Here is a 21679-nt window from a genome sequence, read left to right on the forward strand (position 1 = left end):
TCTCTCTCACTCTCATTCTTCATCTTTATCTTTCTCTCTCTTTTCTCCCATTCTCTATTTTTTCTATCTTTCTCTGCTATAGAAAATAAAATTAACAAAATAATATAATTTAAATATTATTATTATTATTATTATTGTTATTATGATTATTATATTTTTTTAATTTACCTTTATTAATAAATATTCATTGTTTGATTTTCGTTCGATTTCTTCTCATTGATGCCCACAGTGTCAGTGAATTTGATATTCTCACATTCTCACATTGAATCAAAACTGTGCGTCTGAAATCTGAATATACTTGACTCTTCACACACATAACGAATCCAACAGTGCTCTCGTTCTAGTTTTAGTTCTACGGCATTTTGATCCTACAAAATTCCCACTTGATGCTTTGCTTGCTCTGAATTTCGTAAAAGCAAACAATGGCTCCAAATTTATATAGATAATCAATGTGCACTCTGGATTCTACTCTTCCAAATTTGAGTAATGCACTATAGTTGATTGATTTTCCTTGCTTTTTCAATTAACCTAGTGATCCTGCGGATTGTGATATTGAGGTGCATGTAAGTAATATTCATTCCAGAGTCTATTTTCATATCTCGTATCCGGTAGAAAGGAGTATGAAAGGGAAAGTTTCAATTGAAATATGTGCTAGACTGCTAGCTATGGATTCAAAAAAAACTAAAATAAAAATGTTATTTATTTTTGGAAATAGTTATAAGTTCAAGTGTAGAAGATATTACTAATGATTGCTTGATTCCAATAGAGTCTTGAAAACGGGAAAACTACTTTAGCTGGGTTTAGTAAGTTTTACTTTCTCCATTTTTCCCTCATACAAGTTATTTGATTTCTCATGATATCCCTCAACTTGGCAGAAGGACTAATCTATTGGAAACCCGAGGTCTAGTTAAGGGTTTGTCTCTGACCAATGGGTTGTACCTCATTCAATTTATATTTACATGGGTCCTTGAAGAACAATGATTGCTTAATGAAGTTCATTTTATCATAATGATAATAAGCAGGGATCAATGACTAGCTTTGTTTTGTCTAAATATGCTTGACATAATAGATTGCATTGGGTTTTGCAGGGTAGGTATGGCAGTCATGCCAATGATGACTAGGCAGCATGTGCTGACCTACGTCTACCTTCTACTTTACATATCTCTTTCATCGGGAGTTATTCTGTACAACAAGGCAAGGGATCGCTGATATGCCTGATAAATTCTTCCATTTATTCATTTTTGGTTATTTATCTTCTTACTGTAATATATTCTGCTCAACTCTATTTCCTTTTACAATGATCTTTGGTTTCTTGCAGTGGCTCCTCTCCACATTGCACTTTAATTTTCCATTTCCAATAACGCTCACTATGATCCATATGGCCTTTTCTGGTTCAGTGTCCTTTTTGCTTATTCGTGTTCTTAAGGTATGAATTTGTTGGAGCTTGTAATGTCATAGTTATGACTACCTTTCTCTTTATTTCTGTTTATGTTATTTTGTTCACACATTGCTGCTAAATTCTTAACATGCATTATTGAGAATGTAACAGAATTAACTAAATATTTTTCTTCGCTTTTTCCCTCCCACTTCACTGGTGCAGGTTGTATCACCGGTTAAAATGACATTTAATATGTAAGACTTCTACACACATCATGTTTCACATTTCTATTAATATTTTTGGCTTCAACAAAATGTCTGTTTTACAGATATGCTACTTGTGTGGTCCCTATAAGCGCCTTCTTTGCAGCAAGTCTGTGGTAAGCAATATGTCTGGGAGTGAAGATGTAATTTGACCAAAAGCCACTTATAGGTTGTAATGTGGGTGTGTTTGCACCTTAGTGGTCCCCCGTATTCAATTCTGTATTTCATTCTATTGACTGTAGTTGATTCATCAAAAATTAAACAAATTTTTAAGTTAAAATACCGTTAAACATTTAATCTATCTATTTGATAAGCTTGCTGTCACATTGTAGACTTCATTGCTTAGTTTATTGTATATTGGCTTGATTACTTCATTGTCTATTTAGGTTTGGGAACACGGCATATTTATACATTTCAGTGGCCTTCATCCAGATGCTTAAGGCCCTGAGTAAGTTAATTTCTATTTTTCTCTCCTTGAAAATACCTTCCCCCAATGGATGATCCTCTTTCTTTCTTTCTTCTTTTTTACTAAACTTTAAATTTACAGTGCCAGTGGCAACATTTCTCACGGCTGTTGGCTGTGGGACTGAGAAATTAAGGTGTGATGTATTCACGAACATGGTGCTGATCAGCTTTGGAGTAGTCATTTCCTCCTATGGGGAAATTCATTTTAATGTGCTTGGTACACTTTACCAGGTCACAGGAATAATTGCTGAAGCTTTGAGGCTGGTCTTAACTCAAGTTCTTCTCCAGAAGAAGGGCTTGACACTAAACCCAATTACAAGCTTGTATTACATAGCACCCTGCAGGTAGTTTATTTTCTGGTATATTGGAATGCCCATATACCACTAATTGTATGTGGGAGGAAAAAGAGAAATATAACATTTTGCTCTGTGGAATGCTTGTGTTGTTTTTTATATGTAATAATTGCAACTGTTACTAAATTTTTCAACTGAAGGAGATATTATTGCTTTTATGTTAATCTCAGTCATTAACTTCTGCAGAAACGCCTGTGAAATTGTAAATAACTTCTCTGCTTATTCTGTGTTGGATCCTGGTTGAATGTTACTTTATGATGCACTTATATTGATCTGGGAATGCGAGTTGTAAATAACTTCTTGCTGAGTAATGATCACATTCTATGCAGCTTTGGATTTCTTTTTATCCCATGGTATATACTTGAGAAGCCTGAGATGGAAGATCCACATCTGCAGTTTGACTTCTGGATTTTTTTTACAAACGCTCTTTGTGCTCTGGCATTGAATCTGTCAACATTTGTGGTGATTGGTAGAACCGGAGCAGTAACTATTCGAGTGGCTGGGGTTTTGAAAGACTGGATACTTATAAGTCTTTCAACTGTCTTATTTCCTGAATCAAAGATTACTCCGCTTAATATCATTGGTTATGCTATAGGTAAATGCTTCTTTGTTGAAAACAGATGATAGTAATTTAAATTTCATGTTATCAACAGATTTCTATTTTGTCTCATTAGTGAATTCCTTTTGAATGTGCAGCTCTAAGTGGTGTTGTTTTTTATAACTACCTGAAGCTCAATGAAGTACGCATATCTCAACCTCCGCCCCAAAGTATTCAAGATGACTCAGCTAAGGTCAGCCATTGTGTATTTTTTTTTTTTTTAGATCAATGAAATATGGGATATTTAACTGTCCCTGGCTTTGTTGTCTTGGTTGAAAAAACTACTAGGTATTTCTCTATATTCTGTGAATTATCAGAATATTAAGGTGTTTGCTTTGACGAAGTTAGGAGTGAGAAATTGAACAAGTTCTATCCATAATAACTAAAATTTCGATGTAACTTATAAAATCTTTTGATATTAAGGCTTTGAATGAATCAATTAAATTTACGATTTAAGTCTTGTTATGATTTCATGTTTTACGTGTTTAATTTACTTTCACAATTTTACTTAAAATGATTTTCTCTACCTAGGTTCTATCTTATCCTTTAACGAAGAATATTTGTTTATTCAACTGTTTGTTCTTTGCCTTTCTGAATAAATACAGGAGGACCTACTCCTAAGCGAGAAAAAGGCAGATGACGGTTTGAACAGCAATGACAGGACCTCATGGAATGATTCTGTTTATGATAATGATTTTGACGAAGAAGCACCCTTAATGTCGTCTAAACGGATATCTCATCCGCATCTTGGAAGAAAGCCAGCTTAGCAGCAATGTAGCTTTGAGGCAAAGATCATGTCATCTTAGGGTTTAGAGGCAAATTGATATCTCATCTTGGAAGAGCGCAGAGAAACCAAATCATACACGCAAAAGATCATACACGCCTCCTTCCAAGAGAAAGGTAACAGAGAAGAGAGAAAACAAAGCGGAAGAACTATACATATTCTTTTAGCAGAGTTGAATATTTTTTATGTTCAAAGTATTCATTAGTCAAATGATTGATTCTTGTATAGGCTTGATTTGACTATTGGTTCCCAATTCCCAATGGATCTCATGACTCTAATTGATGATTATTGAGTTAGCAGTTATAGCCAATATTTTAATCTATTTTATTTTTTTCAGTTTACTTTGTCATTGAAATTACCCTAACTTATTGTTGATTTTAAAGTTTCTCTTTTTTTTAACAAAAAAAATTCTATAGACTTTCAAATTTCAGTGCATGACATTGTAGGTTGATAATACTAAGAAAAATGTTGGTCACAATATTTTTTTTCCTTATATTTGTCTTGCGTTTGGGTTAATAATGGCTAATGTTTTTTCTACTAAAAATGTTAATTTCTAACATTTCTCATATTAAAATTATTTTTTAATATTACCTATTTAAACATTTAATGAGTTTAATTTTAATATATTAAAAGTATATTTTTTTTAGCTTTATTCAACTTCAAAGTTCAAACAATAACCAATGGTGTTTAAAAAAAAAAAAAACCCAAGAAAAACCAATAACTAACGGTGTGGAATTCGGTACAAATTTAAATTCTTACCGTCAACGTTAGTAAAATGACAGCTCTATTAAGCGGTTAATCCCTCAGAAATGCAAGGAACCGCGCCAATGACTGCTGAGGCCACCACCTCCAAAGGCACCGTGCTGGCTCGGTCGCTCAAGGAGGCTGAAATGCAGTATTCGTCGGCCAAGGTATCAGTGTGGTGGGACATAGAGAACTGCCCTGTGTCTCGTGGCTGCGACGCGCATTCGATCGCAAAGAACATCAGTTCCGCACTGGTTCGCATGAACTACTGCGGCCCCGTCTCCATCTCAGCGTACGGCGACACCAACCGCATTCCATCGTCCGTGCAGCACGCGCTCTCCAGCACCGGCATCTCCCTCAACCACGTCCCCGCAGGTACGCCTCATTTCTACCACTTCGTTAAACCCTAGCCTCCATTTTCTTGATACAGATATATGTAATCTTTTTCTTGTTATATCTTCAACGTGTCATACGCGATATAGAAAATATTTCAAACTGAAAGATTTGTTTATATTCTCTGTTGAAGAGGTATTTGGAGTAATGCTGATGTTGTGTATTAAATTATATACTTCTTGAGCATGGAATGTGACTTGTTAATGTTTAGTGTGATTAAGGGTGCATGGTGTGTGGTTTTTGATTCTGTTTTGGATTGTGTGAGAGGTTTGGATTGGTTTGGTTTCATTCTAGGTGTGAAAGATGCAAGTGACAAGAAGATTTTAGTTGATATGTTATTCTGGGCGGTGGACAACCCTGCTCCTGCGAATTATTTGCTTATTTCCGGAGATAGGGACTTCTCGAATGCCCTGCATCAGCTGCGCATGAGAAGGTACAACATTCTTCTCGCTCAACCACTAAAAGCTTCGGCGTCCCTCACTGCTGCTGCTAGGAGTGTGTGGCTCTGGACTAGCCTTTCTGCCGGTGGGCCACCACTATCCAGTGGCAGCTCGTCAAACATTGCAAGTAATACCCAAAGCTTTAGTTCTGAAAGGGTTCAAAACCGTGTTTCTGAACCGTCTCAACCAAGATTCAAAGAAAAATACACCAACTGCGATGCAAGCCAATTTCCGGAGAGTAAGACTAAGAACAATCATTGCTCTAATCCGGAACTTCCACAGGCAAAGTTGTTTCCCAGGGCTCCCCATGAATTCTTTTGTAATAAGCCCAACATCGCAACTATTAGTTCTGCACTTAGTCTTCCAAGCCACCAAGACCACTCAAAAAGCAGTGGTAGTAACTCTAGTGGTGGAATTCCTCATGATTCACAGAATAGCTTTTTGAGGCAAAACAACCTCCATGATCATCAGGAATCTAGACAAGATTATAGAATAAGTACTAGTCAGTCGCCTAATGTTGTCAGCTTAACTACATCAACAGAGCATAATCCACATGCCAGCCAAGCATCGTGTTATGAGAATGTGGACAAGGGGTCTTCTCGTAATTGTGAACAGTCTAAAACTTCTTTGTCCAGCTTCATCCCTAATACCAGTTCTAGCGATACCTGGGGAGCTAAATTTCTACGACCACCTTCTGAGTACGACCAACATCTTATAGGCTGCATTCTGTTAACTTTAGACACCCTGAAGGCTGAAAAGGTTATGCCTACTCACGGAAATATTTCTGATTGCATTCGATATGGAGATGTGAGATATCAGACAATGGATGTCAGGAAGGCTTTAGATTGTGCAATAGAGCACGGAATGGTAGTAAAACAAAGCATAGGTTCATTGAATTTTTATGTTAACAAAAATGGGAAACTCTGGAAGTGTGTGAACCCTATAGGTGGTTATCCTAATGATTTCTCAGACGCAACATGGGCTAGAATACAGCAATTCCTTTCTTCACCAACTGGAAAATCGTCAATTTTGGCATCCCGTTGCAGGTAGATATTTGTAAATTTTCTTGACCTTACCGCACTCCTTCGTATACATCAGGAGTCCATTGATGAGAAGGGGCTGGGGAAAGCTTGAACCCAATTCCTACGGTGATGAATATAGCGCAAACCAAAGAGAATCATGACTTTGAGTTGTACCAAGTGGGAAACCAAGCGGATTTATTTTTTGTCCCATAATTCTCCACTATTTTACATAAAATGATATGCCCTAGTTGTGCACTTTGTTTTTTTACCTTCTTGGAGAAAGCTTTATCACTAATATATTTATACTATTTTCGTTTTTGTTAGATATGAAGCATCGCTTATTCTTAGGAGATCATGCATGGAAAAGGAGGTTTTAGGTGATGTACTTAAGATTCTGGAGATGATAATCTCGGTCAAGAAGTGGATTATACATAACCATTCCGGGGAGTGGCAGCCGATTACTATTACACTTGAGCAGAGTTGAGATGATGTAGAGAGTAGTTCTCCTGGTTCTGGTGTTAAACCAGATCAAAATCTGCTTAACGTCAATGCTTGCATACACATACACACAGAGATACATACAGGCATATAGTTAATGGAAGGAAAGAAGGTTGGATAGATCAAATGATCAATATGAGGTTTCTTTGAAAATCTGTGGAAAACCGAAGACGCAGGGACGGCATACATATTATGAATATAAATATGCCGTTGATCAAATTTTGCTTTTATTAGGTTAACCCAATTGTGTAGCATCGGAGTTGAACCAAATATCTGAGGTTAGGAAGATGTTCCCTTTTTTTTCTTTTTTTCTTTTTTTTTTTTATGAAAAATAGAAAGTTAGTGGGATGAAAAGATGATATTTTCCTCTATATACCAAACTATGTTGGTAGTCTCAAATGGTTATAGAAAATTGTAGTTTAGACGATTAAGTGCTAGGCCCATCTCAAATCGTCGCTTTCACATTCAAATTTTTTTTCAAGTTGCTTCTCTCATCACCATTGTTCACTACATTTTTAAAACACGTCTTTGTATGTATATATAGAACAGAAAATTTTCCTAGAATTAATTAAGGCTTTTGAAATTATTTTACTCTTTTAACTAGTCATATGCAAAAAATCTTCTATTAATAGGTGTGATGATATGAAAAGTACAAAAGCAACATAGATACTTGTTCCGAAGCTTATCTAAAACCAGAGTGATTTGGGTTTGGATGCGAGATTCAGATGCCTTTGGGTGTAGTGTCCGACGTCTTCTCTTGCAGGGATGAAGTCGTTCAAGTTCCTTGTGAGGAGGTGGATGTGGTACCTGTAAGGAATTTTTATGTTTAAGTTAGCATGGGTTTTAAGCAGGTTTTTAGTAGATTGGAGTTTGAAAAATATTTGAGAATATTTATAGGTATAGAGGTAGGGGTCAATAACCACCATTAGAGTAGTTTTACTTTTGATGATGGATTAGTTACTTCCTTTTGTTAAGACGGGTATTAAGATCTCCTTTCTAGATGAGTAGGCGTTGGTTGAGATTCATCTTATTTGAATAAGTTGGGTCAAGTTGGCGCCGCGTAGACCGACCTTTATGAGGTCGGGTAGATCCCAGAGTGTGATTTGTACTTTTGCTCTGTAGACTAAACTTCTAATCATTTTGGGCCTGTCTAAAGTGTGATATGTTTCATTTCAAATCGTTTAATTGAAATGTGGCTACTTAATCTTTTTTTCATATAACTCGTTTAAATATGAGCTATTTTTAGGACTTCACAACTTGCTTACTTTAAGTCCTTTTAAAGCATCAGATCATCTTTATAACCATCAGACTTAGTCGCTTTATCAATTGTGCCTCTACTCGAGGTCGAGTTTTATGAAGTCGGATTTGAGCAATCAAGCGGATCGGATTATCAAATGAAACCTTTCAATGATTTGTTCAAATCATTCGATTCGAGTTGTTTCTAGAGTGATAAAATTTTATACGACTTGTTTTTAATACAAATCGCTTAGAATATATGGTTATTTTTTACTCGATTTCGTTCAACTCATAACATTGAGATGTTTTAAATCATCAAGCCATATTATAACCATTAGACACCAATTTGAACCTCGTCGCTTTATCCGAGCGACCATTTAAAAGATTAGCTTGTAATTTTCGCGCTTTGCTGAGCATAAATTGGCGCCTTAGGTGAAGGGATTATATGCTTATTCCCTCCCCTTTCTAGTTTTTATAAGGTTGCCATCCTTGTGTATGATCCAGCTCGTTTTTTCTGAGCTGTTTTAATTGGAGGATAGTTTTTACGTTTCAAAGTTCAAAACGCTTTTACCGTCCTTCTATTTCTTTCTAACTCTTTTCTGTACGAGTCATTTGGTTGGAGGATTGTTCTTACGTTTCGATTTTGTTCAAAACGTTTGCAATCCTTTCTTTAGGGCTTTATCATCTTTGATGACATGCTTTAACTTGCATGCTTCTTGCATGCATCTGACTTGTCATTTTCGACTTTCTCCTAACTTCGCTTGTTGTACGAGTTTGCGGGTTATAAGATTGTTTTTATGATTTCGATTTCACTTCGATTTGTTATACAATCCGTCCTTGAACTCGGATCTCGTCGCTTTAAGTCGGAAAAGGTGTGCATCAGGAGTAAGGTTTGTTTTCTAGCTGTAGTATCTCTGCAGTTGTAGACATGGCGCGATCTAGGTAGATCATTTTCGAGCAATTCGAAATTTTTGTATTAGTTCTTTCCCAAGTCTTAAGTGACTTTTTTGGGGTCTTTCTATTTTGTTACCAGATGTTCATTGCCCGATTTTGGCTTTATATCATTTTGGATCAAGACGAGGTCGCTAGTGGAGAAACTTCTTTGTATGACATTCTTAGTGTATTTCATAGCCATTTTTATAAGCTCCTTCTTGAGGTCGTACCTCAAGAAAGAGGTTGATTTTTTCTCTGTAAGCTTGGAGGTTTTCAACCAAATTATAGAGTTTGATCCTTGAACTTTCTTCATTTGTCCTCATTGGGATTATTGATTCAATGTCGTGGGCAGGTAGACAAGATGATTCCCCATCTATGGATTAGGGGGTTGTCCAATGTATCTATTGTAAGAACCGCAACTAATCAACCGGTTAATTAAGTGATTAATTCCCAAATTAGATTCCAAAAAGTTAGAGTGAGAATTTGAGGATTTAAAGGTGATTTTCAACTGTCGGTACCACACGAAAAAAAGTGAAAACCGTCAAAAACCTTAGAAAAACATTAGATGGGCCCAAGCCCAACATATATAAGCACTTAAGTGAACCCCTTTTCACTCACAAAACACAACACATACAGCAAAAAAGAGAAGAGGGAGAGGAGAAGAGATAGAACACTATTCACTCTTTACTTCAATCCATGATATCTTGAGCTACGGTGCTCCGATTCGCGTGTCGTCAGCGGCTACGCGAAGCTTTTGCCGAGCCCGTCAATTCTATCTAAACCTTTTGGTAAGTTTCTCGAAATTCCTCTTCCCTTATGCTGCCCTAAGATTTCGAGTTTGATGAGTGATGATCTTGAGGAAACCTTGTATTTTGGTTGTTTAGGTGCTACTCCTTGGTGAGGAAATATTGGGTTCTAGCCCAATTTTCAGTAAATGAGGTAGGTTCTCAAGAACCCTAGTAAAATGACTAATTTTGGGTATTAGATTTTGATTTATGTGATATATGTGGTGTTAGCTTGGATTTTGGAGCTTGTTGGTGCTTGTCGGAGATTCTTGGTGGCCTAGATTGTGGTTGAAAGCTCATTTGGTGCTCATTTAGGGTTTTGGTGTATAAGGAAATCGGCCAAGGTATGGTTTCGGTTTCCTCTATGTAGTATATAATATTCATGGACACTTAGGCTAGTGACCTATAAGATAGGTTGGATTTGTATGGTTGTTGATGATAGTTGGTTGAAGTTGTATGCTAAATTGATGATGTTCTGTTGGGAAATGACGATGTTGAGTTATGATGTTTGATGACTTGAATGATTGTATGTGGTTGGATATTGATATAAGTATGAATGAAATTGATGATGAGAATTGATAGGAATAAATTGATGGTTGGTAAATGTGTGGGTGGAACAATTGAGCTTAGTGTCATATATTTAGTGTTTGATGATTAAGAATGGTGCAATATGATTTAAAAGGGTAGATTGTGCTGGAAATGGAAGTTTGGTATTGATCTAGTTGGATGTGGTTTGTGAATTTGGTAAAATTGGTACATGTAAAAGTTGGATAAAAAAGAATTTTTGGTGAACTTTGCCTAATCATAACTTTTTCCTCGGTTTTCAAAATTTGATGAAACTTGTCTAGAATTAAAGATCTTTGAAAATCCTTTAAATCGATATAAAGTTTGTGAACTTTAGAATTTTGTAAAAGAAGTTATGATCATTCAAAGTTGGTGTTAAAAATATGAAATTCTGCAAAGTTGCAGAATTTTATGATTTCTGATATGTGCGCACGCACAGCCTTGTGGGGACGCACAACCATACTGGGCACTGTTACCATACTGAGAACCTCCAGTTCTCATACCATATTTCTGTTGTATTTTTCAGATGCAGGTCGCAACCCACCTCGGTGAGTTGCTTTGGATGGTGACAGAAGTGGATGATCTTGGATTCTTTTGGAGTCTTTTTGGCTTATTTTGTTTATATATATCTCCTTTTGTATTTTGTTTTGCCTAGAGGCTTGTATTTGAGAGAACAAAATTTGTATAAGCTGTTTTTACTGTCTGATTCTGTATATTTGTATATGGCAAGCCAGCTCAAACTCTGCGAGTCGTGGCTAGTTTCTTATGATATTATATACCTATCTCTTATTACATCTTATCTGTTTCTTGTACCTTAAGATATTAGCTTCGTTAGTACGTTTTGTGCTTTTGAAATCCTGTTTTTGAGCTATATCCTTCATTGGGCTTCTAGATTATATTATTATTTCTATATATACATTATGTATGAGCTTAGAACTATCGTAATCTCTGATTAACCTTTGCTTTACGACGCAAGGTAAAGCCTAGGCTAATTAGGGTGTTACATCTGTGGTATCGATCCAAACTCTAACGTGTTGACTTTTTTGCTTTCAGAGTTGCTTAAGCTGGAATTTTTATTGTAGCATTTATCCCCTTACTATGAGGTATTTCACTTGTCTCGGCACTAGAGAAAATGACCCAAGCAAGTCAAAACCCCATTTTGTAAAAGTCATGGTGAAGTGACGCTGATGAGCTCTTTTGGTGCTGCCACATGAAAATTGGTATGCATTTGACAGGGTGGGCACTTCTTGACGAAGTCGGTCGCTCCCCTTTGCAAGGTTAGCCACTAGAAACCAGCTCATAATACCTTTTTAGCTAGTGACCTTGCTCCTAGATGATTTCCACATATGTCACTATAGATTTCTTCTTGGACCTCTTCAGTTTTGGAGGTCAGAACGCATTTCAGTAGGGGTGTACATACTCCTCTTCTATAGAGAATATTGTGAACTAGAGTATAATTCTGTGTTTTCCTTATGAGTCTCCCTGCTTCCCTTTCTTCTTTAGAGATAATATCGAATTTGAGATATTTGATAATAGGAGTCATCCAACCCAAGTTTAGATTGGAAATTGTTAGAGTGTCCGACTTGCCAACTTTTTTGGCCACTGATGGTGTGTGAAGAGTTTCTTGAATTAGGCTTTTGTTGTTGCCCCCTGGCTTTGTGCTAGCCAATTTGAAGAGGACATTAGTTCGGCAATTGAGCTCCTAAGTTATATGCATGACCTCTGTTTCTTGAAATTGTGTCAGTTGTTCTAGTGTTTTCTCTAAATACCTCTTCATGGTAGGATCTTTGGTTTGGTAATCCCCATTTAAATGAGAGGTTGTCATTTGGGAGTCATTAAACACTGTAACTTTTGAGGCTTCGGCTTCTTTGGCTAGCCTTAAGGCAGCAAGCATGGCTTCATATTCACCTTAGTTGTTGGAGGCTGGAAACTCGAATTTTAATGAGAGTTCTACCCGAGTTCATTCCTCATTCTCAAGAATGATTCTTGCTTCACTACCAGCTTTATTTGATGATTTATCTACATATAAATGCCAACCTGTAGGGCTTTCTTGTTGTTCTCCTATGTATTCAGCTAAGAAGTTGGCCAGATATTGAGATTTGATGGTTCTATGAGCTTCATGTCGAACTCGAATAATTCTACAGCTCATTGTAACATCTGTCCTGCAATATTTGTCTTTTGGAGGATATGTTTCATGGGTTGGTTAGTTCAGACTCTAATGATATCGACTTGGAAGTAAGGTCGAGTCTTCTGGAAGCTAAGACTAGGACATAGGCAAATTTTTCTATTTTTTGATAGTTTAATTCTACCCCATGTAATGCCTTACTCGTGAAGTATACAACGCTGCCCGTCCTTATCTTCTCAAATGAGGGCACAGGCTATGACCCTGTCTGCTACAGCTATGTACAACTCTTCTTCTTCTTCTTCTTCTTCAGGTTGGTGAGAATAGGTGACTGAGTCAAAAAATTTTTGAAGTCTTAAGAAGTTTGCTCACATTCTTGAGTTCAGTAGAATTGATATCCCTTTTTTGAGAATTAAGAATAAATGTAGAAATTTCAAAGTCGACCCTGCTAAGAATTTAGATAGGACTGTCAGTCTGCCGTTTAGCTATTAAACTTTCTTCAGACAGGTCGGGCTTTTCATTTCCACGATTGCCCTACATTTATCTAGGTTGGCTTCAATGCCTCTTTGGGTGAGCACGAATTCTAGAAACTTTTCGACTTCCACTGCAAAAGTGCACTTTGTGGAATTTAATCTCATGCCGTGATGTCTTATCGTGTTAAACACTTCTTTAAGGTCGGTCAGCAGACTAGCTTCTTTCTTAGTTTTTACAAGAATATCATCCACGTAGACTTCCATTAATTTTCCGAAGTGAGATGAAAATACCTTGTTCATTAATCGTCGATATGTGACTCTAGTATTTTTCAACCTAAAGGGCATTACCACATAGCAATAGTTTGTCCTGGGAGTAATGAATGAAAGATGTCTTCTCCTAATCCGGTTAGTACATCGAAATTTGGTTGTATCGCGAATATGCATCCATAAAGGACAAGTACTTGTAACCTCAAGCCGAATCTACTAGAGCGTCAATACTGGGGAGTGCATAAGGATCCTTGGAACAAGATTTATTGAGGTCGGTATAGTCGACACACATCCTCCATTTTTTATTTTGTGTCTTCACGAGTACTACATTGGCAAGCCATAATGGGTATTTTACCTCCCTTATGAAATCGGCTTCTAATAGTTCCTGGACTTATTCTTCTACGACTTTTGCTCTTTTAAGACTGAGCTTTTGTTGTTTCTGCTGGATAAATCGTGAGCCTGAGTTAACAACAAGCTTGTGGCTCATGAGGTCGGGATGGATTCTAGACATGTCAGAAGCTTTTTAGACAAAGATGTTGGAATTTTTTCACAGGAGCTTTAGTAAATCTTGTTTTAGCTACTCGCTAGATTAGCTCCTAAGTTGGTTATTTTTTCAATTTTGTCCCTAATTTGGACTTCCTCAATCTTTTCTTTAGGTTGAGGTCTCAATTCTTTCCGAATTTGGACAACTCCGAATTCAATGGCATTGACTTCTTTTTCTTTTGTGTACCCTCATAGATTCAGGCTTTCATTGTAGCACCTTCTTGCTGGTTTTTGGTCTCCCCTCATAGTGGCTATTCTCTCAGGAGTGAAAATTTTCATACAAAGGTGAGGAGTGAAGACTACTGTTGCAAGTTGGTTTAGTGTTATCTGATCTATCAAGGAAATTGTAAGCCGGTGCTATGTTAACCACTATGTAGTCTTTACTCAAAGTCCTTGATTTTGTACTTTTTCCAAAGGTGGTATAGAGAGAAATAAACCCTAGAGGTCGGATAGGAGTATCTCCCGGACCAAAGAAGGTATCTAGGTATACTCTTAAGTCCTTTTCCTCTAGGTCCAACTCATTAAAAGTTGCTTTGAACAGGATATCAACTGAGTTTTCTTGATCTAGCAAAGTTCTTTAAAGGTTTGCATTGGCAAGTATCATTGTGATTACGACAGGGTCGCCATGTCCAAGTGCTACCCCTTGGGCATCTTCTTTTGGGAAGGTGATAGCAGGTCGGGCGTTTCAGCTTCCTCACCGACCTGGTATACCTCTTTCAAATGTCTCTTACAGGATGATTTTGTTAATCCCCCCGTAAATCTTCTAGCAATCATGTGGATGTGTCTCTCAGAGGTTCGTGGTGGCCGATCTCGCCAAACCCTGTCTTCTTTATCTCTTTTCCGCTTGCTCGAATCGTCCAGCCTCTCTGCTAAATACCTATTCAACCGATCTTCCCTAACAAATTTTTTTATCACAATTTTTAAATCATAGCAATCATTGGTGGAATTGCTGTAGATTTTATGGTACTCGCAGAATTTTGACCGACTTTTATCTTTTTTGTTTTTAATCAATTTGGGAGGTGGAATCTTTTCTGTGTAGCATATCTCATTATAGACATCCACAAGGGATACTCACAATAGGGTATAGTTGTGATGCCTTCGAGTTTTGTCCAAGCTATATTCTTCTTTTTTCTTTAGTTCTTTCTCTTTGTCTCGAGTTGGATATTGATTGTGTTGTCTTGAGGCAGTTTCTTCCATATTGATATACTTTTCAGCTCGCTCTTGCACTTCGTACAAAGAGGTCGGGTGCCTCTTTGATATGGACTGAGAGAATGGAGCTTCTTTGAGGTCATTAACTAGTCCTATGATGACTGTTTCGGTGGACAGGTTTTGAATTTCCAAGCACGTCTTATTGAATCTTTTCTTAAGGCCCATAGAGATATTATGACTTCTTGCTTTACTCCTAAGAGGCTTGGAACATGTTTAACCTTATCTTTTTGGATGAAAATCAGGTAAGAAAATTTTTTGCCAAATCGTCAAAGCAGGTGACCAATTTAAGTGGTAGACTGTCAAACCATTTCATTGCCTCCTTGGTTAACGTAGTCGAGAAAGTTTTGCAGCGAGTTGCATCTGACGTGTCTGTCAAATACATACGACTTTTGAAATTACTCAGATGATGTCTTAGGTCAGTCTTTCCATCATAGACGTCCATGTCTGGCCTTTTAAAGTTTCAAGAAACTTTGGCCCGCATGATTTATTCTATGAATAGATCTTCCCCTACTAGAGGCGTTTCTTCTCGGGCAGCTCGGATTCTCCTTCTCTTGAAGTCAGATTCCAACTTTAAGAGTTTTTCTTCTAATTTCCTTCACCAATGTACCTCCCTTTCCAAGGCTCTTTCAAACTCTCGCTGTCGCTCTAGCTCCTACTCGAGTTGTTCTAACCGACTTTGATGTTCGTGGACAAGTCCTATAATTTCTGTGGGATCTCTTGGGCCGGATCCTTCAGGTCGATGAACTTCTGAGCTTATCCTGTGTCCTTCCGGATTTTGACGAATGTGTGTCTCTGGCAACACCTTTCCCTTTATCAATTCGAGGGGGTATGACTAATGCTCGCTCATCATTATATTGCTCTTCTTCTAGAGTTTCGTAATCGGAAGTGGTGTGCCCATCTTCTGGGATGTCGTCCCCTATCATATGGTCTTGATTTTCAAGTACTCGATAATGGCGCCAATGTTCCAAGGCTTACCTAGAACCAGGGTGATTTGGACCTGGATGCAAGATCCAGACGCCTTTGGGTGCAATGTCCGACATCTTCTCTTGCAGGGATAAAGCCATCCGAGTTCCTCATGAGGAGGTGGGGGTGGTACCTGCAAGGGACTCCAATGCATAAGTTAGTGTGAGTTTATGGCAAATTTTTAGTAGATTGGAGTTCGAAAAATACCTAAGGGTGTAAGGATATTTATAAGTGTAGAGATAGGGGTGGGTTTAAGGATGGATTTGTTACTCCCCTTTATTAGTGAAGTTATTAAAATCTCCTTTTTAGATGCGCAGGGGAGATTGTAGGAATTGGTTGGGATTCATCTTATTTGAATAAGTCAGGTCAAGTTGGTGCCGTGTGGACCGACTTTTATAAGGTTGGATAGGTCTCAAAGTGTGATTTGGAATCTTGCTCTGTAGACTAGACTTCTAATCATTTTAGACTTGACTAAATTATGGATCAGGTATAAACACTGCCCAAAAATAAAAAGTGAAAAAAAAAAACAAATAGACGATATTGTTGTGTGTTAATTGTTATTTAAAGGGTAAAGTATACTTTTTGTCTTTGAAGTTTGGCAAAAGTTTTTAAAATATCCCTAAATTTTATTTTGTTTCAATTTTGTCCAAAAAGTTTTCGATTTGCATCAAATATATCATCGACGGCTAAATTTTCAAAACAGTTAAGACTAATTTAATAATAATGCATGAAAATTATGCTTGATTTGTTTGTGTTGAAGATTGTTCTTATAAAATTGTTGTTGAATTGATCTTAAATTTTTTGAAAAATTAGCCATCTGGAATATATTTGATGCAAATAAAAAAATTTTGGGACAAAATTAAAACAAAATAAAACTTAAAGATATTTTTAAAACTTTTGTCAAACTTCAGGACAAACAATATACATTACCCTTATTTAAAAATTGCAATACTAAAAATATATTTCAAAATATTCGGTTAAAAATATCCACACTACAAATAAAATTAACAAAAGTCAATTTCACAACTCATCTTAAAAGAGCGCAATGAAACCATCAGTGCATGTCTTACATCAGTCACCATCCAAATTTCCAGACACTCAACTAAATAAATTGTTTAAGAGAAATATGCAGACTAGCTTCACTTTCAAAAAATCGCCTTCAATTGAATCCAGATGGATTAGAAATACAATCAATTATAATTACATAACTTTATTTGATTCACTTTCACTTACATTCACGAATAGCTATGGTTTGAATGTATTATATATCATATATGCTACAACATTGCCCCCTTATTACAGCAAAATATATCACTTGAAGGAATCAAACATCAAGAAAATGGTTTGCATTCCAACTTAAGACTCCATCAAGGTAGAAATGGATTGTGTGATGGGTATTCTTCCTTTTGTTTTTTGTAAGCCCTGCAAAACATTAGCAGAAAAGGATGTGTTTTGTGTCAATGAACAAACAACATACTTTATTTGTAAATAAAACCAGAACTGAATGAATCTGCCATATGATTGGTTGTCAATTGTCATATCACCTTGAAGCATTGAAACCTCCAAGTGCAACAGTTCCCAGAATGATACAAATGAAGGGAACTTTAATCAGAGCATGGTTTTTACTTCCTCCTTGACTCCTAGGGACTCCAGTTCTAACAACGCGTGAATACTGAACTGTACAGAAAATTTGCCAAATTAAATTAAGGAAAAAAGGAAAGTGAACAGAACAAGTTTAAGTCATATTCCAAAGGGATTTGGGAGAAACATTTACCAGAGTCTGAAATTCCTCCTCTCCCACCTGTTTCAGGAATTTTGTTCAGAAAGACTAATACACAGTTACACACGAATGAAGTTGCTAATTTTGTTAAAACTCTTACACTCTCGAGGTATTTTTCAAGGGAGATAAATCAACAAATCCATCGAATAAGACAAAAGAAACAGAAGAATACAAGTTTGAATTGCCAGGCTACACTAGAATAGCAAGTCAACGATTTCATTCAAGTTAAAATTCTGTAAGGATGAAGGCAAAATAATGAAATATGCAGAAAAATACATGTGAGCATATTTGCTTTGCAGTTGGTCAATAGCAGCATTTTAATGTACATTTATGGAATTATGGGAACCATGAAAACCGTCTGGGAAAGCTGATCCTTCACTACTGACATGATCTAAAATAATGAGTTTCTGCAAATTTTCATTTCCCATAATCTGGTTATATACTCCAAGTCTCAAGCAATACACTCATTCTGAATTTTGAGCATAGAGTAGGCCACCTTAGAATGCTATAAGTACATCATTTTAAATTTTCAAACAAAAGTCTAAAAAGGGACTCTGGAATGAATAAACTATGAGTCAAGGGATCTCGAAATTTACCAGATAGCAAGCATGCGTATGCTTCCGAAATCTGCAGGGGTAAAAAATGTTCAGTTAATCTTTCAATTTACCAGCCGGGGAATGTGGATATAAGAATGGCTAAAGGAAGGGCCATCCAACTTGAGAAAAACAACTCTCAGTTCAATTTAATTTAACACCCGAAAAACAAGTGTAGATATTGGCGTTCCTTGCCAATGCCTAGAGAAAGAATTGGGTGGGGGGAAAATCCAATTCAAATGAGATTTTTTGATCCTTTGTTTAAGGAATAAATAATATGACCATGAACTTCATTCATGAGTCATGGCATAGGAGGCCATAAGGGAAACTGGATGTTATTATCTTATCTACAAAATAACAGACTCATGTATCAGTCTATAAAGAAAGCATGTTCTGCTATCTGCTATGTTAACACACTGAAGTACTAGGCTTATATTGTAGTCTAACTTCAAATAAAGTATATAAAGGCACCAACAAATTCACAGCTAGTTATAAAAATGCACACACCATCCAAAATTCCCTTGAAATTTGCATACATGTTATAGAACTGAAATGCTCACCAGTTTAAACCTAGATTCAGCAAGAGGCTTTTCATGAGTTGGGAATAGATCAGGGTGAGATTCCCAAACCTTCTTCTTATAAGCTGATTTGACCTAAACAAAAGAAGAGTCAGAATTTTCACAAATAAAACGAGGGCAGAAGCAGAGTAATCTGATGAAGCTCCATTTTTTTTTCCTTTTAATTTTTTTAACTTAAAAGACTGATTAATGTTCAAAGATTATGCATTATGAAGATACCAAATCCAACGAATCAAACAAACTAAACCGCTGGGAGTCAGAGAAACAAGTACCGGAGCTAATAATAAGAACTGGGTAAGGCTCAAAAACTCAAAATGAGTTGATGGAAATAGGAAAGTTTGAATTGGCAATTGCGATTGAAGGATTGAATTGGAAACCCTAAGCAGTAGTTAGTAGAAAAAGGAAGGATTTGTATCAAACCTGGGAGGTAGTGGGACGTGTATTAGGTGGGAAACCGAGCAAGATTCTGGCTTCATTGGCGTCCATTTTGAGATGAAATTGTAGCAGCAGAGACCATTTGGCGGGTTCACTCACAATCGGTGTGAACCTTTAAGCCTCAGCCTCAAAGGGTGAAGGGGTTTACCGGTTTAGTTTGCTTGTTGCACATCGCAGATGCAGAGAGAGAGAGAGATGTAATTAAGAGAGATAAAATTTTCAATTTTATTGGTAACTAAAATTTTGGTACAAATCCATGCACGACAAGTTTGTTTTTGAGAAATTATAATAAAATAATGTCATCTGTTGTATTTTCAGCATTTAGTTATAAAAATTCTTCTAATAATATTTTGCGTCTACATTTTAGAATTCTCCAAAAAAAAATTGTTTTCGGTCAAATTAAAGAGTCAGTACTCGAAAAATTTTGCCGCTAATAAAATAATACCTAACTTTTGTTATTGACAAAATATTCCCTAAACAATTTTAAAATTTGACAAGCATGTCTTCGAGTTTGCTGGAACAAATCTTTAGCAAACACAATACTAACGTGGCTACTGTATGTTTGGTGACTTGACAAACCATCCCAAATCCTAATCCCCCCTCCCTCCCCAATGCACACTCAACGAACACTCTCCCTTCCCATCGCAACCCCCTTCCCTCCCTTTACTCAACGAACACTCTCCCTTTCCTCTCTCTCCCCATCACAGCCCCCTCTCCCTCTTTAACACACTCCCCTCCTCTCTTTCCCCAATGCACTCCTCCCTCTCCCTCCCCAACGGTTCCCCTATCATTGGCGCTATCGCCGCTAGCGCAAAACGTGAAATGCTGAAGATGCAGGCTCGTCAACGCCATTAAATTCAGTGATTTCGGGAACAACGTATTTTCATAGACATAATCCCTAGGACAAACAGAGAACTTCAAAGACGTCAACATCTTGCACGAGAAAATCGCCTGAGAAATGTGAACGATATGGCATTTCATCGAGATACCTAAGTTGCGAACCTTATGCGAGATCGCATAATTGGCAATTCTTTTGAGGACATGAGGCTCGATGCAACAATGGCGCTCAAAATCGAGGTTGAGGACGGCAGAGAAGGTGTCGCGGCCAGTGGCGGAGCTTAGTTCAGACAAGGGGTGATTTTCTCATGCAAGACGTTGACGTCTTTGAAGATAATTGTCAAGATACTTTTGGGGGGCCAGATAGAAGATACTTTTTTATTTTTTCAAAAAATAAAAAAGTATCTTGACAATTATCTTCTATCTGGCCCCCCCAAAATTTTGTTTCAAGCTCCGCCACTGGTCGCGGCGGCGAGAAAGGTGGAGACAGATTTCGTGAAGGTTTTGAAGGTGCAGAAGTGGGAAGAGTGAAGAGTGAGGGTTGGGAGAAGCTTCTAAAGATTCCTCTAGCGGCGCGAGAGGACGCAGGTTTGGACGGCGTGTTTGGCGTTCACGAAGGAGAGCACGTAGAGGAGGACGCAATCGGGTAAGTCGCTGAGTCTGTCTTTGGGATTATGTTTCAGTGTGCCTTGGTCTTTTGCTGTTGGGCAAAAATGACATATCGTATTCTGAAGAAGATATTGGTGTCGGTTTCTCAGGTGGAGGGAGATCAAAGACAAGGTTGGGAGACTGTTATACTGCTACGACTGGCTATTATTATTACAGCAAAATACCAATAAAACAAGAACTGGAATAGCAAATCGGTAGAGAGAAGGAGGAACCGTTCTCGACGTATGAGAGATTAAGGGAGGAACCTTTGGGGAGGGAGAGGAGGGGAGTGCATTATAGAGGGAAGGGTGGGGACTACGTTGGGGAGGGAAGGGTCAAGGTTGGAGGGGGTTTGCCAAGTCCCCAAACCATGGTGGCCACGTCAGCATTGTACTTGCTGGATACGCTTGTTAAATTTTAAAATTTTTTAGGAATTATTTTGTCAATAACAAAAGTCAGATACCATTTTGTCAGCGTCTAAATCTTTCGGATACCGATTTGGTATTTACCTCAAAATTAAAACTAAAAGAAAATTCATTATTGTTTACACTAGTAGTGTATGTTACGACTTTAACAGAATAAATTACATTACGAATTCAAAATTTTTACTCATACTTATAAAATGGCTAATAAATACATTTTTTGGGAAAAAAAACACATAATACATATATAATAAAGTTTAAATTATATCTTTTATGGCTAATATACTGAACTTCTTTAATATTAATTTTTTTAATTTTAAATAAATTTTTAATTTTTATTTTAAATTAATTTA

The 21679-nt window shown here is 37.0% G+C and overlaps 3 protein-coding genes across 4 annotated transcripts in view; 2 read left to right on the plus strand and 1 right to left on the minus strand.

The window, feature by feature from the left end:
• The window catches only part of LOC107646580 (probable sugar phosphate/phosphate translocator At3g17430), a 4890-nt gene extending 713 nt beyond the window's left edge, over positions 1–4177 (plus strand). The window contains exons 1-10 of one of the 2 annotated variants that reach the window (XM_021103937.1): positions 178–563; positions 1089–1194; positions 1319–1426; positions 1601–1632; positions 1707–1757; positions 2028–2089; positions 2189–2450; positions 2789–3054; positions 3156–3250; positions 3663–4177. In XM_021103937.1, the coding sequence (XP_020959596.1) occupies positions 562–563; positions 1089–1194; positions 1319–1426; positions 1601–1632; positions 1707–1757; positions 2028–2089; positions 2189–2450; positions 2789–3054; positions 3156–3250; positions 3663–3824 (1146 nt within the window). In that variant the 5' untranslated portion in view covers positions 178–561 and the 3' untranslated portion in view covers positions 3825–4177. Of the gene's footprint in view, positions 1–177; positions 564–1088; positions 1195–1318; positions 1427–1600; positions 1633–1706; positions 1758–2027; positions 2090–2188; positions 2451–2788; positions 3055–3155; positions 3251–3662 lie in introns of those variants that run through there. The other variant, XM_016350757.2, reaches the window with a different exon arrangement.
• LOC107646579 lies at positions 4504–7434 on the plus strand. Its single transcript, XM_016350756.2, has 3 exons — positions 4504–4960; positions 5273–6464; positions 6765–7434. The coding sequence occupies exons 1-3, from the start codon at positions 4651–4653 to the stop codon at positions 6922–6924; spliced, it is 1662 nt and encodes a 553-aa protein (XP_016206242.2). The 5' UTR covers positions 4504–4650; the 3' UTR covers positions 6925–7434.
• LOC107646027 lies at positions 17172–19662 on the minus strand. The gene is made up of 6 exons (XM_016350210.2): positions 19405–19662; positions 18967–19059; positions 18410–18440; positions 17808–17834; positions 17578–17710; positions 17172–17455 (listed from the first exon to the last, which is right to left on the minus strand). The coding sequence occupies exons 1-6, from the start codon at positions 19468–19470 to the stop codon at positions 17401–17403; spliced, it is 405 nt and encodes a 134-aa protein (XP_016205696.1). The 5' UTR covers positions 19471–19662; the 3' UTR covers positions 17172–17400.

The sequence above is a fragment of the Arachis ipaensis genome, chromosome B06 (assembly GCF_000816755.2).
Source record: "Arachis ipaensis cultivar K30076 chromosome B06, Araip1.1, whole genome shotgun sequence".
Lineage (NCBI taxonomy): Eukaryota > Viridiplantae > Streptophyta > Magnoliopsida > Fabales > Fabaceae > Arachis > Arachis ipaensis.

What these genes read in the sequence shown, in the direction of transcription:
- LOC107646579 (XM_016350756.2), top strand. Translation starts at nt 4,651, where the DNA reads ATGCAAGGAACCGCGCCAATGACTGCTGAGGCCACCACCTCCAAAGGC. An exon ending in CCTCAACCACGTCCCCGCAG is followed by an intron (nt 4,961 to 5,272) that starts GTACGCCTCATT and finishes GTTTCATTCTAG; the next exon opens with GTGTGAAAGATGCAAGTGAC. An exon ending in ATTTTGGCATCCCGTTGCAG is followed by an intron (nt 6,465 to 6,764) that starts GTAGATATTTGT and finishes CGTTTTTGTTAG; the next exon opens with ATATGAAGCATCGCTTATTC.
- LOC107646027 (XM_016350210.2), bottom strand. Translation starts at nt 19,470, where the DNA reads ATGGACGCCAATGAAGCCAGAATCTTGCTCGGTTTCCCACCTAATACA. An exon ending in CTGAATCTAGGTTTAAACTG is followed by an intron (nt 18,441 to 18,966) that starts GTGAGCATTTCA and finishes TTACCCCTGCAG; the next exon opens with ATTTCGGAAGCATACGCATG. An exon ending in ATACGCATGCTTGCTATCTG is followed by an intron (nt 17,835 to 18,409) that starts GTAAATTTCGAG and finishes TTCCTGAAACAG; the next exon opens with GTGGGAGAGGAGGAATTTCA.